General features: G+C 36.4%; 1 protein-coding gene across 3 annotated transcripts in view; it reads right to left on the reverse strand.

Moving 5' to 3' along the window:
* Positions 1-16,835, reverse strand: part of Grid2 (glutamate ionotropic receptor delta type subunit 2) — a 1,008,435-nt gene that overhangs the window by 244,446 nt on the left and 747,154 nt on the right. For all 3 annotated transcript variants that reach the window (XM_048333648.1, XM_048333649.1, XM_048333647.1), the window contains one exon: positions 7,639-7,951. In XM_048333648.1, coding sequence (XP_048189605.1) covers positions 7,639-7,951 — 313 coding nt within the window. The remainder of the gene's footprint in view (positions 1-7,638; positions 7,952-16,835) is intronic.

A 16,835-nucleotide genomic window follows, 5' to 3' on the forward strand; every position in this document is an offset into this window, starting at 1 on the left:
ATGTGAACCAAACACTCACAAAGAATCATCAGATTGTTCTTTTCTAGTCAAAGGAGTGTCTCTTCATTGTTGGACAAATCTGAAGTTTCTCTCTCCCTTTCCATTCCTTTCCATTCCTTTCCTTCCTTCCTTCCTTCCTTCCTTCCTTCCTTCCTTCCTTCCTTCCTTCCTTCCTTCCTTCCTTCCTTCCTCTTTTTTTTGGGTGGGGGGAGTGGTCATGGGGCTTGAACTCTGGGCCTGGGTGTTGTCCCTGAGCTCTTCAAGGCAAGGCTAGCACTCTACCACTTTGAGCTTTGTCACCTTGTCCAGTTTTTCTGGTGGTTAATTGGAGATAAAAGTCTCACAGACTTTCCTGCTAGGGCTGACCTCAAACCATGACCCTCATATATCAGCCTCCTGTGTAGCTAGGATTATAGGCATGAGCCACTGGCTCCTGGCTGAATTATTTTTCTTAAGGGCTGGAGAATTACAGCTATAATACAGTGAATGCTTTGTCACATTTTCAAATCTGCACAGAGAAACTCTCAAGTGGATCTAACAGAGCACTTGGCACTCTTTTTCATAAAGACTGCCAATCATAATAAACAACAACAGAGATGTTGTTTAAACCTAAATAAAAATTACACAGAGCCCTTTGGGCGCTAATACCTGTAAGAACAGAACGTCAAAAGGAATTTGTCTTTATAGCCCAGTCAACCTGTCACTGGGAACGACTCTCATTTTCCCTGTGTTCATTAGTGTCAGTAAACAACAGAATCAGCCAATATAATTTCTGTCTTATTCAAATTGAATGGGAAATAGTAGATGACATTACAAAAGAATGACTTTAGCAAATGCATCCTGTGGCTTGCATCTTTCAGGATTTCATAAATAGGATTTGGGGAAGGTTTCACATATTTGAGAATGCCACTAGGAATGGATGTCCTTGTGTCTACTCCCTGTGATGTCTTAAAGAGAAGGATGCACCCCCATCTACAATGGCCGCTGAGGCCCAGTTCCATAGACAGAAAAGACTGTCTCTGTTTTTCTATGCTTGTGAAGAAGTTGTGAATCTCTGTAACGGCCTCGTCCATCTGGCTGCGGAAGCGCTTGGTTGTTTTTCAAAAGTTATCCTGGGATTTAAAAGCCAATGGGACGCCTCTTATGCTAACTCTTGTGCCACATCAAGTTATTTTTAGCATTTCTACTGATCCTAAAGTTCCTCAAGCTACTCATCTCTAGTGTCTGTGGAACAAATTGATCATCAGGGCAACTGCCTGAGGAATATTTCCTTCCTTTGAACTTTGCAAATAACCTTCTCTGCTTCTCTCCTTGGAAGTGGTTCGTTTTGGTCCCCATGAGTCTGACATTTTCATTGACATTGTATAGAAGACTCTTGGCAAGGACTGTGGCTTCCTCATTGACGGCCATAGTCAAACAGAGCCAGGCATGGCAGGCAGTAGACCAAAGATACAACCAGTTATCATGAGTGTCCCTGGCTTCCCTTTCCTACTAATGAGTGCCTGCTGACAAATTTGTATGCGGTTGCTTTAAGTATTTGACATAAGATAAATATTCATAATTCATGGAATCAGATAGGATAATTTGAGAATAACTAGAAATGTCCTCTCATCTTTCATTTTGTATGTAAACAGCAAAGAGATTACCTAAAGCCACATTTACAAACCAATCACTAAAGTCCTCCAGGGCTAAAACAACGTGAGGACTTAGTGTCAATAAACTAGAGATCATGATCAAAAGACAAAGTCTAGTTTTTATGTATATTAATTTCAAGGAGAATCATGTAGGAATGGAGATGAGGGCAGATGAAAAATGAAAAAAAAAAACCTTTGTATAAAATTAATCCCTCATTCCTGCATTTAACAACCTAATTCTCAAGCTCGAATGTTTCAGCCACACAGATGTACCGAGTTTATCTCTATGATGGACCATATTGCTTTTGCACAGTTGAATTCCCAGAACTGCTTTTCCAGAGTGTTTCTGAAATCACAGACTTTTTAACTATCAGCATTAGTAAACAAGTCACATAGACTTAACATTTTTCCGCTTTGAGCTGTCCCTTAACTCTTTTTCAGAAATCTATCTGATAACACATGAAATGTCTCTTTAACTGTGTTCAGTCTTGAAGAGTAGGTCAATAAAGATTTAATTTTGAAAGAACAGCTGTATTTCCTCTTAAGAGGCAATATTTTTATTGGAAATGATCAGTAACTCCAACTTGGTTGCCTATGCATGAATACTGCCATTGATTGATTCTCTTTTTCACAGGGTTTATGAGCCTTTTCTTAATTTATTTTTAATCAGAGCATAATGATGTTCTCAGTGTCTTTTTAATGAATTCACCTTTTCATTGTGTAAAAATGAAAGAATAGCAGCTTTGCAAAGATGAATTAGTTAATTACACGCAATTCAGCATTATCCATTATTATGAATTTATATAAATGTACAATCAACTTACAGGCTATGCAATTCATTTTAGGGAGCAATTGGGAGAGAAAAGTGCTTAACATATTTACGACTGATGATAGCTGATGCATGTTTATAGAAGTAGAAAAGTATGCTAACCATATGGGTGATTCTATTTATCTTTTTTTAGGAAGAGTCTGCCCTGAATGTATTGAGGTTTGGTGACTCCAAGAGAGAAGTGAAAAGCCCATCCACACTCATGTCAGCATTGTCAAAAATAGTTCTGCAGACAACAGGACAGTTAATTTATAAATTTCTCAATTTAGCTGGTTATAAAATACACTCAAGAGGGACACTATAAGTAAATATATCTTGTTTCATGAATTTCAGGTCACTGGGGAAGAATTTTGCTGAAGTTTTAGATTATAATCTCATAAAGTAATGCAGTTTACTCCATATTTTATTTACTTACTCATTTAGCATTCAGTCACTCATCCAATGAGTTGGTAAACATACATTTGCCAACCATCCAATAAGTGCAAGACACTAAACTATGGGCAAAAGAATTTTGGAGATAGTGTCTTATGCCTATTTCACTTGTGAGCAATGAACAAAAAAGGATAACTGCATTATGTTGTTAAGTACTATGGTCAATATGTCTTGAGAAGCATAGAAGTTAGTTGCTGCCCTCCCCTCTATGTCTTGAAAGATGTGAGATCAAAAGGATGGACAGACGCTTGCCATAGGAAAACAGAGATTGAGAGTGCAGACTAAGAAGGGGATAGAAAGGCATTCCAGAAATTAGAAGAGGGAAACAATTTTGCCTTAAAATTAAGGATGTGAAAAATAATATATAATAACTGTATGATCAAATGTGAAGCAGGAATATAAAGAGATGTGAAGTGAACATTGGACCAGTGCCAGCTAGTGGGTTATTATACAAGCTCTAAAGAGCACAGACCTCTTAAACTGTGGCTTTTGAGAAATCAGTGAAATAGTGGAAGAATGGAAATCACATGGCCAGGTTTCCATGGCAACAATAACTTTGGTTATATTTAAGTACAAGTATCATTTATTTCCAGGGGACAAAACTGGAGAAGGAAAGAGATATTATGAGTTCCTGGGCTTCAGGTGGGAAACAAGGAAGACCCAATCCATCCATGTGAGATTTCACACTTAGAAATATTGGAAAGCAAAATGAATCCAAATTGAATATGAGGTATGAAAAGGAATAAGAAATAAGAAGTGTTTTCATATTTGTAGTATGTGTCTATGTGGATGGTAATGCATCTGCTGGAATAAGAATATGAGAAGCTTGGAGAGATGTTTCAAGATGAATTCCACATATGTCGCTTTGGGGTTTGTGTTATTTGGGTACATTCAGAGAGCAAGGTGATGTACAGGGTAGATGTGTAGGTCAGAAGTCTGAGGATGTATAGTCTAGATTTGTGTGTCATCAGCACACTTGGTGATTGTTAAAATAATGCACAGACAAAATGAAGGGAGTGGGAAGAATCGAGATGAGAACAGGTAAATTACAGCTGTTAATGCCACTTCCTACATCTATTCAATGCTTCTATCTACTAATATCCTAGTTATGTTTCCTAGGACACTGACTTTGGTGAATGGCTCATTCTCTTCCTTTTTAGTCTAAGCCAGTAACTTCTATAGAGGGTTTTCATAGAGTGGATCTAACTCTTTAGTGCCTCAGTTCACACCAGCTTAGAAGTTCTTCACAAATGTTTACCTTCTTCCAGAATTGGAATTCACGTACACTATGTACTTCTAACTTGTTCTAACTTGTCATTTAGATAATTTAAACTTGAGTATCTTATTTTGTGAATACAGACTTCGAATATGCTAGTATTTCCACCTTTGACTTTTAATCTCATGAAGACCTTTGTTATTTTCTCCTACCAAGTCTCGACTATTTTCTGTTCTCACTCTTCATTACATTTTCATTACTAATCTTCCTATTTTTATTGGTTTACACACTCTAGCATCTATTATTCCATATATTATCTTGCCAGTAATCTAAAACAATTTCCAAAATAGGAAAGGGGAAAATACCCCTTTTGTATATGTCCAACTATTGCCAGCCAGTCTATTGTTTTAATTTGGGAAATACCTGCTTTTTAACACATATAAATTGATTGGATTTAATAACTTCACCATTTTGAGCCACTCTAATTCTCATAAAATTTTATGAGGCAAGTACATCCGGGATATTCTCCAAAGAAAGGATGCATACTGATCTGGATCACAAAATTCTGGAGATGGTCTCTATGGAGAAATTAACCACCATGTCAAGCTATTCCAGGAAGGAAAACCACACGGAGAGGCACCCAAGGGAAAACTAAAGCCCCACAAACCATATCCAGCATTATCCACCAGACATGGGGGTGAAATGAACAAATCTTTGGTTATCACTGATTCTGAGTTTTTCCATGTTAGCATCAGACATTATGGAACAATGAAAGGCAACCTTTGGCAGCAATAACCAATTTATTGAAAAATCCAACAAACACCTTTCAGATCTTGACTTTTTCCTGATTTTTGGCATCATTCACATTGTGCATAAAACTCCAAGTCTTTAATTATTTCTCTTAATATGGTATGTATAACACCATATATTGTGAGTTTTCTTTGCATCTTTTTAGTGACCTTTGACAATCAGTCACCATTTTTGACCTAGTCCCTTCCTTAAATTTATTTAATCCCTCCTTAGAACTCAGTCTTGGGCCTTTTCTATGCCAGTGTCATTGTCAAGACATATACAGCTGAGAGTCCAGCTGAATCATGGTCAATATTCTGCAAAACAAGGGTGACAGGCCCTCATCATTAAAACAGGATTTTTATTGATTAAGATGGGAATCTCTACTGAGGGGCATCTGGGTTGGTTCCATATTTTAGCTATGACAAATTGTGCTGCAATGAACATTGTTGTGCTGGTGGCATTAGTGTGTTCTTGTTTGTGGTCTTTTGGGTACATGCCTAAAAGTGGGGCTGCTGGGTCATAGGAGAGCTCTATGTTTAGCCTCTGAGGAATCTCCATACTGCTTTCCAGAGTGGCTGAACCAGTTTACATTCCTACCATGAAGAAGGACCCTACAACGAAGTAGGGTTCCCTTTTGGCCACATCCCCTCCAACACTTATTATTGTTAGTTTTTGTAGACAAATGGATCAGGAAAATGTGGTACATATACACAATGGAATTTTATGCCTCTATCAGAAAGAATGCCATTGCCCCATTCATAAGGAAATGGAAGGACTTGGAAGAAATTACACTAAGTGATGTGAGCCAGACCCAAAGAAACATGGACTCCATGGTCTCCCTCATAGGGAATAATTAGCACAGTTTTAGGCTAGTCACAGCAGAGGATCACAAGAGCCCAATAGCTATACCCTTATGAACACAAAAGATGTTGCTAAGTGAAATGAACTCCATGTTATGGAAACGACTGTTATATCACTGTTGTAATTACTTTCAACATGCGATGTGAAACTGTAGCTTCTATTGTTGATGATCCTCTTGTATCTCCTTTCTGTGGTTGTACCTGCACTATCACTGTATCTTATTTGAGTACATTGGGAACTGTATATACTGGGATTAAAACAAGGAAAGTGGAAGGGAATACCAAAACCAAGAGACACAGGAAAAAAAAGACAAACGACTACAAAAGCAATACTTGCAAAACCATTTGGTGTAAACCAACTGAACAACTCATGGGGAGAGAGGGGAAGGGGGAGGAGCGAGATGGGGAATGAGGGAGGAGGTAACAAACAGTACAAGAAATGTACCCAATGCCTAATGTATGAAACTGTAACATCTCTGTATATCACTTTGACAATAAAGAAAAAAATATTAAAAAATAAGCATAATATTTAAATGAGGAAAGAAAAGATGGGAATCTCACAAAGTTTTTACTAGGTTGGCCTTCAGTTGTGATCCTCCCAAAGTCAGCTTCCTGAGTAGGTATCCTTACAAGGTATGAGCCACGATGCCTAGACTACCTGTACAATCTAAAACAGCTCGTATATATCCCTATGACAGAATCTTGTGCACATAATTATAATTTATTGATGTCACATTTGTTTCCCAGGAGACTTGTGGCCTAAGGGTGGTGTAGTGTTTTATGCTTGCCAGCAAATTTCAACTTAAATAACAAGTATACATTCAATACTTACTGAATTAATATTATGCAAAACTGAAAAAGCATTCTGCTACTACTACTGTAATAATTAATTTAAGTACTCAGTGAATTAATATTAGAGAATGGACTAAAAGTTTCCACCACTACGGGTGACCTACATCATTATGTGTTACATGGAAATCAACCCCAAACACTAATACTTTAAAAAATTTAAGGGATAGAAGTGAGAAAATGGAGATAAAGAGTCAGCATACACCTGCGCTTAGTTAAATGAGAACAAAAAGAACGAAGTTGAATGGAAGATCTCACAGGGAGAAGAGTGAAGAAAAAGCTTCAAGTTTCTAATGAAACACGTGTTTCTATACAATGCATGTACTTAACTTCCAAGACTACCAATCCCCTCATTTCCTTCTCTATGAAGACAATAGACTCAAACAAGCTGCAGATTGTAGGTTATTCTATTCTGAAATAGCAAGAACCAAAGACAATCCAACATGTTTAAAGTTATGGCTCACAAAGCAAATGCATTCTCCAGAATGTAATAAAATTTGAAGTTGATTCACTAGTAGACTGTGTATCAAAGTGTAAGATAAAACATAATATTCCTTATCACAATCTTAAATTAACCAATGTCTTTTCACTGCCAATGACTATTTGTACTAGATGAAGTAATATCAGCGAACAAAGGACAAATCCCAGTACCCCTTCTATAAATAATTTAACAGTGTTTTATCTAGTAGTAGTAAGTAGTTTGTACCAGAGCCCAGCTATTTCTCTGAAAGTCAGGGTTTGGGGAGGAATAATCTATCTTGAGGTATCTTGTGAATCATACCTCTAACATTCACTTTTGCCTTTGTTGATGAAACTGAACTTACATCAAAAGCTAATGAGCCATTATTGTTGGAATCTTGCTGAGTTTGAGATCCACTAGAGAGCAGCTCTGTGAGGAACCCTTAGAACTCTTACAGACGCCAGAAACAGAATTGTCAGAATTAGCTGGCTACATTGCACTTGAAAAATCCCATTCCTTTTTATAATAAAACATATATACCTATTTGGGGGCGGGGAGGAGCTTACCTTGCTGTACAAAGGATCCATACACAAACCACATGGAGTTGTAGAGTGTGGTGGATGTCATTGATCCCATTTGTAATCGCGGTGGATTAAGCCAGTTCAAGAGGTAGACCAAAAGACCCACTAGGAGGACGGTGCCAGCAATGCAGGCCCATAGAGACAGGTCAAAGGGTGCAAGGCAGGCAAACATATCCACCGTCTTTTCAGCCCTTCGAAGGAGGACCCCCACCGAGTAGTCCATATAACGTGTTGTGAAGTCTACCACGTTCTCGCGATCTGGAGTGATGGTTAAGGCAGAAATCCCAATGTCGGCTCTCTGTAAAATGGAAAGAAAAATGAATGCATTAATAGTGCACACACACAAAAAATTGGTTTGTGGCACTTCAGCTTGCCTTAAGGGAAAAAAAAAATAAGTGCCTCAGGCAACATCTTATGCCTTTTCATATACACTGAAAACCCTGCAGAGACTTTACAGAACAGCTGTGTGAGTTTTAACTTTTCTTTTTTTTTTTTTTTTACTGTAAATCTCTCCCCAAGATTCAAACAAATTACCTTGTTCATATAATCAGTGCCTGTGAATGCCAGTGAAGAATATTTCAGACACAACACATGGAAAAACTGTCTTTTTTTTCTCCCCATTAAATCTATATTCTTAAATCAAAGCCATCATTAATGCAGTAGCAAAGAAGAAAAGCTTACCCAAAGAACTGTAAGAAAATATTTCCAAGATAATCAGTATATTCTGTACTTGTAAATAATCGGGGGGAGCAGGAAGTATTTTAAATTTCTAACATGACATTGTTAGCTTTCATTTCAATGTTTCTGCATAAAAACTATACTATTGGACTCTAAACTTAATGGATTTATTACAGCTTTCACAACATTCAGTCATAATGTTATATGTTGTATGAATTTCAGGAGTATTCAATGAACAATTTGTGATAAACATGGCAGCTGTCTTGAGTTGTGGCTTTTCTTAACATGTCTCTTTAGACTTTAGGAGAAGGTAGTCATAACTATGGCACATGCTATTTTACTTATCTAAGACACATCAGAGAATTGCAGTAAAGCACAGAATAAATGATTGCACACTTAACTTCTATGATATTTGAATACATATTTAAGTATCAGAAAGATACATCTTACTTGAAATAATGATCAGTGGTGGTGATTAAAGCTGTGGGAAGTCCTTCCACACAAATACAAATTCTAGATAATGGCATGCAAAACATCTACTCATTATTTTCACTTCTTTTTTTTAAAATTGTTTCATGAAATGGCATAACTTTTCATAGCTTTTGGGTACCAAGATAAAAAAAAAACACGAAGTAAGGAATGTAACATATCCAGTGAAATATCCAACCCACTTAAATGTAATCTCTGAAGTAGAAATATTCTTTAGAAATGCTCAGTGAAACAAGTGTGTGTGCTTGCACATGTGTAAAGGTCTTGTCTATTTGTTAATATCCCAAGGCTAAACATCTAATATATTTTCAAGTAATCCTTACAATGAGCTCTGAATTGTGTGTTTTTTTCCTACCATCTCAATGGAGAAGAAATTAAAACTAGGGGAATTTGATGGACATTTTTTCTATGTTAATAAGTACAGAGGTTAAGCTGGGTACTGGTGACTCATTCCTATAATTCTAGTGACTCAAGTGGCGAAGACCTGAGAGTCACAGTTTGAAGCCAGCCCTGGCAGGAAAGTCCGTTAGACTCATATCTCCAATTAACTACTCCAAAACCGTAAATGAAGCTGTGTCTCAACATTGTAGAGCACTAACCTTGAGCAAAAAGAGCTTAAGGGGGTTGGGAATATGGCCTAGTGGCAAGAGTGCTTGCCCCATATACATGAAGCCCTGGGTTAGATTGCCCAGCACCACATATATAGAAAACAGCCAGAAGTGGCGCTGTGGCTCAAGTGGCAGAGTGCTAGCCTTGAGCAAAAAGAAGCCAGAGACAGTGCTCCAGCCCTGAGAACAAGGCCCAGGACTGGCAAAAAAAAAACAACAAAAAACCAAAAACAACAAAAAAACAAAAACAAAAAAAGAGCTTAAGGACAACACTCAGGCCTTGAGGGCAAGCCCCATGAACCACAACAAAAAAATAGTACTTTGGTGAGCTTGAGCTCCTCCTGACTGGTAATTTTTAACAAAATAGCACTCAATTTCTAAAAGAATCATACTAGAGGAAGTTAGGGTAACTGATAATGTCTTTTCTTAAAAGACACAAACAATTAGAGCAAAAATTGTAGTTTATAGTGCTTAAGTTCATATTACCATTTGAACTGTAAGATTAGAATTATTAACTGAAATGTAGTAAACATAATGTTATATTAAATAGACTTGAAGATAAATAATGACTATTGTTTTTAAGCTCACATGTTTCGTAGGCAGATATTGGGAACTAGGTACCCAGATCCTCAACTCTCTACTTCCATCTTTTCTAAGCTTCATTTTATCTATTTGTGAGATGAAGGTAACTGTTTATTATCACTATTGTGTTAGCTGACCCATTTATCTTGATCTTAATGGTGAATAAATAACTCTCTGAGACTCAATTAGAGACTTGCAAGCTACATATACTTTTCTCCTGACACTAAAATGCCAAAGATCAGTAATTTCCTAATTGATGCACCAGTGACCCAAAGCACTTAATCACTCAGCCCAAGCCAGAAAATTCTACCTACAGAGAAATCTGCTGACACTGTGTTGATTTAATACATGTGGGATGTTCATAAATATTTTGTTAACAAATAATTGTTTCACATTTAAGTGATTATACTTTGGAACAGTTACCCAACTGATTTTTTAATAATGGATACTTCCAGCAGCCAAGAATGAATTTGTATAATGAGATTACAGTATCAAAGGACTTATTTTATTTAAGAAAGAGGAACAAAGTTATTTTGTATGCACTAAAGTATCAGTAAATAAAGCTATAACTTGCCAGGTATCTACATAGACATTCTTAAATTCTGTTCTACTATCAACACATGGTTGTTTTGTTCTCAAGGAAATTTACTGTCTTCCCTGTAGAGGGCATATCAGAATCATATAATGAACTCTTCAAATTGCACACAGGTCTACACACAAACATCCAATGTATATATATACCACACACAACACATACACAAATATACATAGTTTACTGTCTGCAGTTTAGCAGAGGTGTGTGATTGATAACTATGTGATTATCCTCATTTACATTAGAGGTGCACAGTGGAGCAGGAAAGAAACACAATGACCACTGATTTAGAAAGTTGGTCCTAAGACCTCCTACATGTCTCTAGATATAACTAGAAATGGTTATCAATAATTATTTATTTTAATCTTTATTTGTTTTTCTATTTGATCAATGCATTTGTCTATTTTCAACAGTACCCTTTCAAATCTTTGCTTTCATAAAATCTTTCATCTTTCCCCTAGCCTCTCCAACTTTCAGGGAATTACTGTTATTTTATAGAGAACAAAGAAAATATAAGATTAAAGTTCATACTGCTTCCCAATCTATGGCTAATACTCCGCCTATTCTGTTTGTTTGTTTAAATATTTTTATAAAAAGAGGTGCCATCTTCTTTGTTATTTAAGGTCAACTCTCCACTTCTCAGTCTATTTCCATTTCAGATTTTCAGATACTTTCCCCCCTGCCTCATGTATGTGACACCATACTGTCTACTGTATTCAAAAAATTTTTAGTTATTTCCCACTAAAATAAGAGCAAGGAAGGAAAAGTGTTTCCTCTTTCTATTCTCTATGACCTCAGTTTGACTTCAGCCGATGTCTTTTTTCTCTTTTTAGTGTCAATTTCATCTAAAGGTCAGTCTTGATTTCCAAACACTCTGAGTTTCTTTTTCATTCTCTGGTTTTTACCTTTCTAGTCTTGGGAATATTTCCTTTTCTTGCAAAATATACTTACCTTCCATTAAATGTATTGGCCACTGATAACTCAGAAGACTTTTTTATGCTTATGTCACTCATGGAAACAGCACTTCAGAATGGTTTTTCACTAGTGAGTCAAAGGGATGCTAGGAAGTGCCTATTTGATTTGGATTCTTGGTGAGATTTGATGGTGATGTGTGCTCTTCCTTTGGAATTAAGAGTCTGTGCTGATTCAGCAACTATCTGATGGACATTTCTATAAATATTTCAAATGTACCTCAGATTTGACTAAGGAAAAACTATTCTCTCAATATTCAACTCTACTTGTCTTCCAATGTCTTCCCCTTTAGTGAAGGATATCTTTTTATGAAAGTCATAAAATTCGGTGGCCTCATTACCTTTGCCAGCTTTATAAATAATCTGTGGTTATTATTATACTTACTGCTGCTCTCAGCAGTACTATTTCCAGCTCTCATCATTTTATTCCCAGGCTCTAGTTCTTTATGTATTTACCTAAATTTTATCTTTCTTTTCCTCCAGTTTCTACTGTAGCCATTGTAATCTTTCTGTGAAGCAATCTGAACCTGTTGAACTATCATTTAAAGATCTCCAATGGATTTGCATTAATTAGAGGAAAACAGTTAAAATATTGAGTATGACCTCTACAAATTTAGGTAGATTATTCCCAACATGGTTAATACTGTTCTTTAAGTGAACTTAATTTCTTGACAGTTTTTATAACTGTTATTTGATATTTTATGGTCTTCAGTCTTACAAGGGTAAGAGTCCATGTTTTCTTGGATAAGAGTAAGCACATATGAAAGGCTAAAGAATGAAGAAAATGAGAGAAGGAAAGAAGAAGACAATGAATGACATAAAAATGCTAGGGAGAAGGAGGAAAGGGCGAAAGCAAGAGATGAAATCAAATCTTAGTATCTGTCAATTAATAACACATTATGGACATCTCATCACTTCAAGTTGCCCATGTGTACAGTGAATGGAGTGGAAATGGGGATATTTAAAAAAATAAAGAAGAATACTTCACAATAAAGAAATGGAAAAAAAATGAATACTTATTGGGTTGAGGACTTGGCTCTGTGTGGCTCTGCGCCATCACTAAGTCTTAGGGGTGGGGGTCATCATTAGACGTGTGCCTCAGTGTTAGGGGGCATGGCTCAAGTGACAACATCTGCTTAGAAAGGTCAAGGCCACTATTGCGGGTTTAACTAAAGTTCAATTTTTTTTTGTTGTGTTTTTTTTTTTTTTTTTTTTTTTTTTTTTTTTTTTTGGCCAGTCCTGGGGCTTGGACTCAGGGCCTGAGCACTGTTCTGGCTTCTTTTTTTTTTTTTTTTTTGCTCAAGGCTAGCACTCTTCCACTTGAGTCACAGCGCCACTTCTGGACATTTTCTATATATGTGGTATGTGGTGCTGGGGAATTGAACCCAGGGCCTCATGTATAAGGGGCAAGCACTCTTGCCACTAGGCCATATCCCCAGCCCCTAAAGTTCAATTTTTTTAAGCCAAGAATTATGACCTTACTCTATTATCATTCCATAGTTGCTAATATGTGAAGAGAACTATTCTTAAGTTTTGATTTTTACTCTAATATATTTTTCCAAGTAAATACAACATGAGAGTTATTCATAGGAGAAACCAACTACTATATAATAAGAAATAGAAGAAAAAATCAAAATGTCAGGCAAATCACAAGTCATTAATTTTCCCAAGGTCAATATTGTATGTGCTTGTTTGCAAGAAAAATAGACATGTTTTAATATATCCCTGTTATAGGTTATTTCAGATTCAACTAAAAACCGACACACTGTCCATTAATTTTCAAATGTACAGCAAGAATTGAATGATCTTTCAGCAGAACAAATGAAAGTGCTGTTAAAGTAATAAATATTCTGACCTGAAGATCAGATTTAATAATCCCAGTCGATGTTTACTTTTAAATAACAGTATTTGTAAGATCCTTGTAGAATAACCTGAACATGGTTACAACTTGACACAAGGAAAGGAAGTCATCCAAGTGATGCTGTATTGTGAGGAGATACACAAGTATGTTACCACTAGAGCTGTTAGCTACCAGTTACACTGCTTACTCTGCACAAAGGACTTTCTAATTATCAATTCAATTTATCTTCCCAAACACCATAGGAGTTAAAAATCTTTGACTGTCTCCAGTTCTTATCCTACAGATAACAAATGAAAGCTAGATTTGCCTACTTAATCTGTGAGAAATAAAAGAGCCAAGATTCCAGTTTATCTGCAGAGTTGATGGGATGGAGATAAAACTTCTCTCTCCTCTTCCAACCAATAATTAGTTTACTACCTCAGGATTTTTTTTTTGTTTACCAGAAGAATCCATAGCTTCTTTGTTGATTTGAAATGATCCCATCACTGGGTCTCCTCTTTTTACTTTTGTTCCACCTTCCTTATCTAGCTATCTACCTCTTGGAGAATAGATCTATGTTCCTATATGTTTGTTCTGTGTATGTATTCTTCACAGTTTCAGATATGTCTTAGGTCTCAATAAATACATACTGAAAACTAAGTGAGAAGCAAGCTTCCAGTTATTTATATGGCAGTATTCTTAAGACTTAAAATGAATACCATTTCTGCATTTCCCATGAAATAATATTGTATTTTGAAAAAAAAAATCATCCAAAAGTTTTGCAGTCCTGCATAGACTTTGCCTGGTTTACGAGAGAGGTCATTTGAAGGATGATGGGTAGAGCATACAGAAGCACACTCTTTCTGAAATGCCCACCTACAAATGCACATTTTAAATTAAAGATGAGGATAGAATTGGGTGGGCTTTCATCGCAACTTGTAGTGAAAATTGTCAATCATTCTAAGAATAAGATGATAAATGTTTGTAGATTTTTATAGTGCAGAGGAATAATATAGTTCTCAAATGAGAAGAATCCCAGTTCCTTGTTAAAGAGTCAGGTCTGGCACTTTTCTCAGTGCTTCTGAGCAGGATTTAGTTGAGCAGGATTTAGTAAGTAGGGAATGAGTGAGGTACACCCTTATGCAGATAACTCACGCCACCATAGGGCAACTCTGCCGTCAGTTTGTAGCCACTTTCTACCTTGGCATAGCTGAGACTTTATTAGAACTCTAGTGTTGCTTTTTTTAAAAAAAAAACATCAGAGACATCTTTACTTATTTTAAAGCTTGCCATTGGAAAATTGTCACAAATTTTGTAGAGGAAACTTAGAACCATCAAGACATTAAACAAGAGAAGTTTGAAGGATCCAAATGACAGCCAAGGGAAAAATCATAATTGTTTTCAAGGCATGGCTTTGCTTTCAAATATTCATTCTGAATATTAAGTATGTTTTCAAAAGGCCCTTAAGGGTGTTTTTTTTTTTTCTTTTGGAGGGGATTGCTAGAAGTGAGGGAATAATTAAAGGTTTCACATATGGTTTGATGTTGTACTAATGGATGCTTCCATTCCTCTACAATATTAAATCAACCTTTTTATTTGTAAAGTACTCAATATTACAAAGACACATGAAAAAATGGGGATCTTCTTTTATTATATCAACTGTATTTCTAACCTAAAATATACTCTGAACTTCCTTCACATGGGGCATATTTCCCTGTGTTTATCATTTTCACACTACTCTAGATTATTATTTAATTAAATTTACATTCTAAAAAATGGCTAGGCTCTCTAATCATAGTACCTGACCCTTTATGTCTGTGGAACGTATAAAATTCCATGGTTGGGCTGTTCTTTAAATTTTGTTTAGGATAGCCTCACAAATATGCACTCCCTTTTTATATTTGGAAGTTATCTGATTCATTAAATTTCTCCTAAACCATAGCTTGAGATGGATGAAGACCTAGGCAATAGACCGCATTTCTATACCTACCAGTAGATTTCAGGATTTATATATCCTCCAGTTATGAGATCTTTCTCATCATAATCCCAGTCTTTATATCACCTTGGCTTTGACTGATGCAGTCGTCCATTCATTTATCACCTATAACCCACTTTTAATTCTACATATATTTTCCTGAAATTTGTGTCTGTCCTTTTCTATAAGTTCTCCTTCAACCAGAGAGCCATTCCTGGACAACGTCCTTCTCTTTGGCAAATATTCACTATCTGTTCATTAGCTTTGGTCTAAGACTTATTTATTCACCACTTATTTGTTCTTGCCACCCATTAGACCAAGTGCTTAATGACTCAAGTCCTTTATCTGATTGAAGTACTCCTTGCAGTTTGCTATGTCTGCCAATTAAATATCACCTGCAAATTTAGAAAATTACCCTACAACCATTCACTAAGTATTTGCATCTGCATAATTTATTTCCTTTTTGAGAGCTTTCTTTACCCTTTTCCTTCACCAGTGTTAAAATCTTTCTCTATCTACTGCAAATATTTCAAGTCCTTTCTCCATGTATGCACAAAGCACGTATGATCGCGTACATCAGTTGTAGCTCCATCCTGTACACATATCCAGTGGGTTAATTGTGAATACTCACTATTCAGACATGCAACTATATTCCGATGACAACATATATCTTTTATACCTCCTGTCTGGCCTACGCTGATACACAAAGAATTGAGAAAAACACACATGAGAAATATGTGGATGGGGTGAACAAGAGAGCTGCAACTCCAAAACTGGCATCTGGGACAATTTAAGGCGACTGTGGACTCCATTGAGACATTTGTGATAGGTTTGAGTGGCAGGTGGGGGTTTTATAACAGTTTTCCATCTGAACATGTCAATTCCCACAATGTATTCTGTTATGATGTTAATGATAAGAAGTCTTGATTAGAAGTCCCTCTGGAAATTTCACTTAAGTAAAATTTAAGTGAGTTTCGCTTAAGCCAAGAGCAGTATTGTACAGGTGCCATTAGCGGCTACTTTCTTCTGCTGAGTAAGCACCCTTGTTATAGGAACAGGACATCCATTTGTCTGGTCATTGGAACATTTATCAGTACCTTTGACATCACTAGGCAAGAATTAGGAGGGATCTGAAGGTGTTTCTTAGACAGGGGCAGACTTTTAGGCTGATCCTACAATCAGCTAAGGAAACCACAGAGCCTACTCTATTTAATTGCTTTCTTTACTTTCCTTCTCTGAGTTATTAATCTGCTAATTTTATTTTAGCATATTGGTTGTTTCCTCAAAAAGTATTATTTATGTTCGTGTCTTATTGTTGCTGGTTTATTTTAGACATTCCTGTTTTCCTCTTTGGTGATTGCAAAGCTATTTCTCTTTTTTCTTTCTCATGCCAATCCATCCTTACACCTAAGTTAGTCAGTTCTTCTCCCCTCCCCTCCCTTTCCCT

This window comes from Perognathus longimembris, chromosome 24 (genome assembly GCF_023159225.1).
Source record: "Perognathus longimembris pacificus isolate PPM17 chromosome 24, ASM2315922v1, whole genome shotgun sequence".
NCBI classification, from domain to species: domain Eukaryota; kingdom Metazoa; phylum Chordata; class Mammalia; order Rodentia; family Heteromyidae; genus Perognathus; species Perognathus longimembris.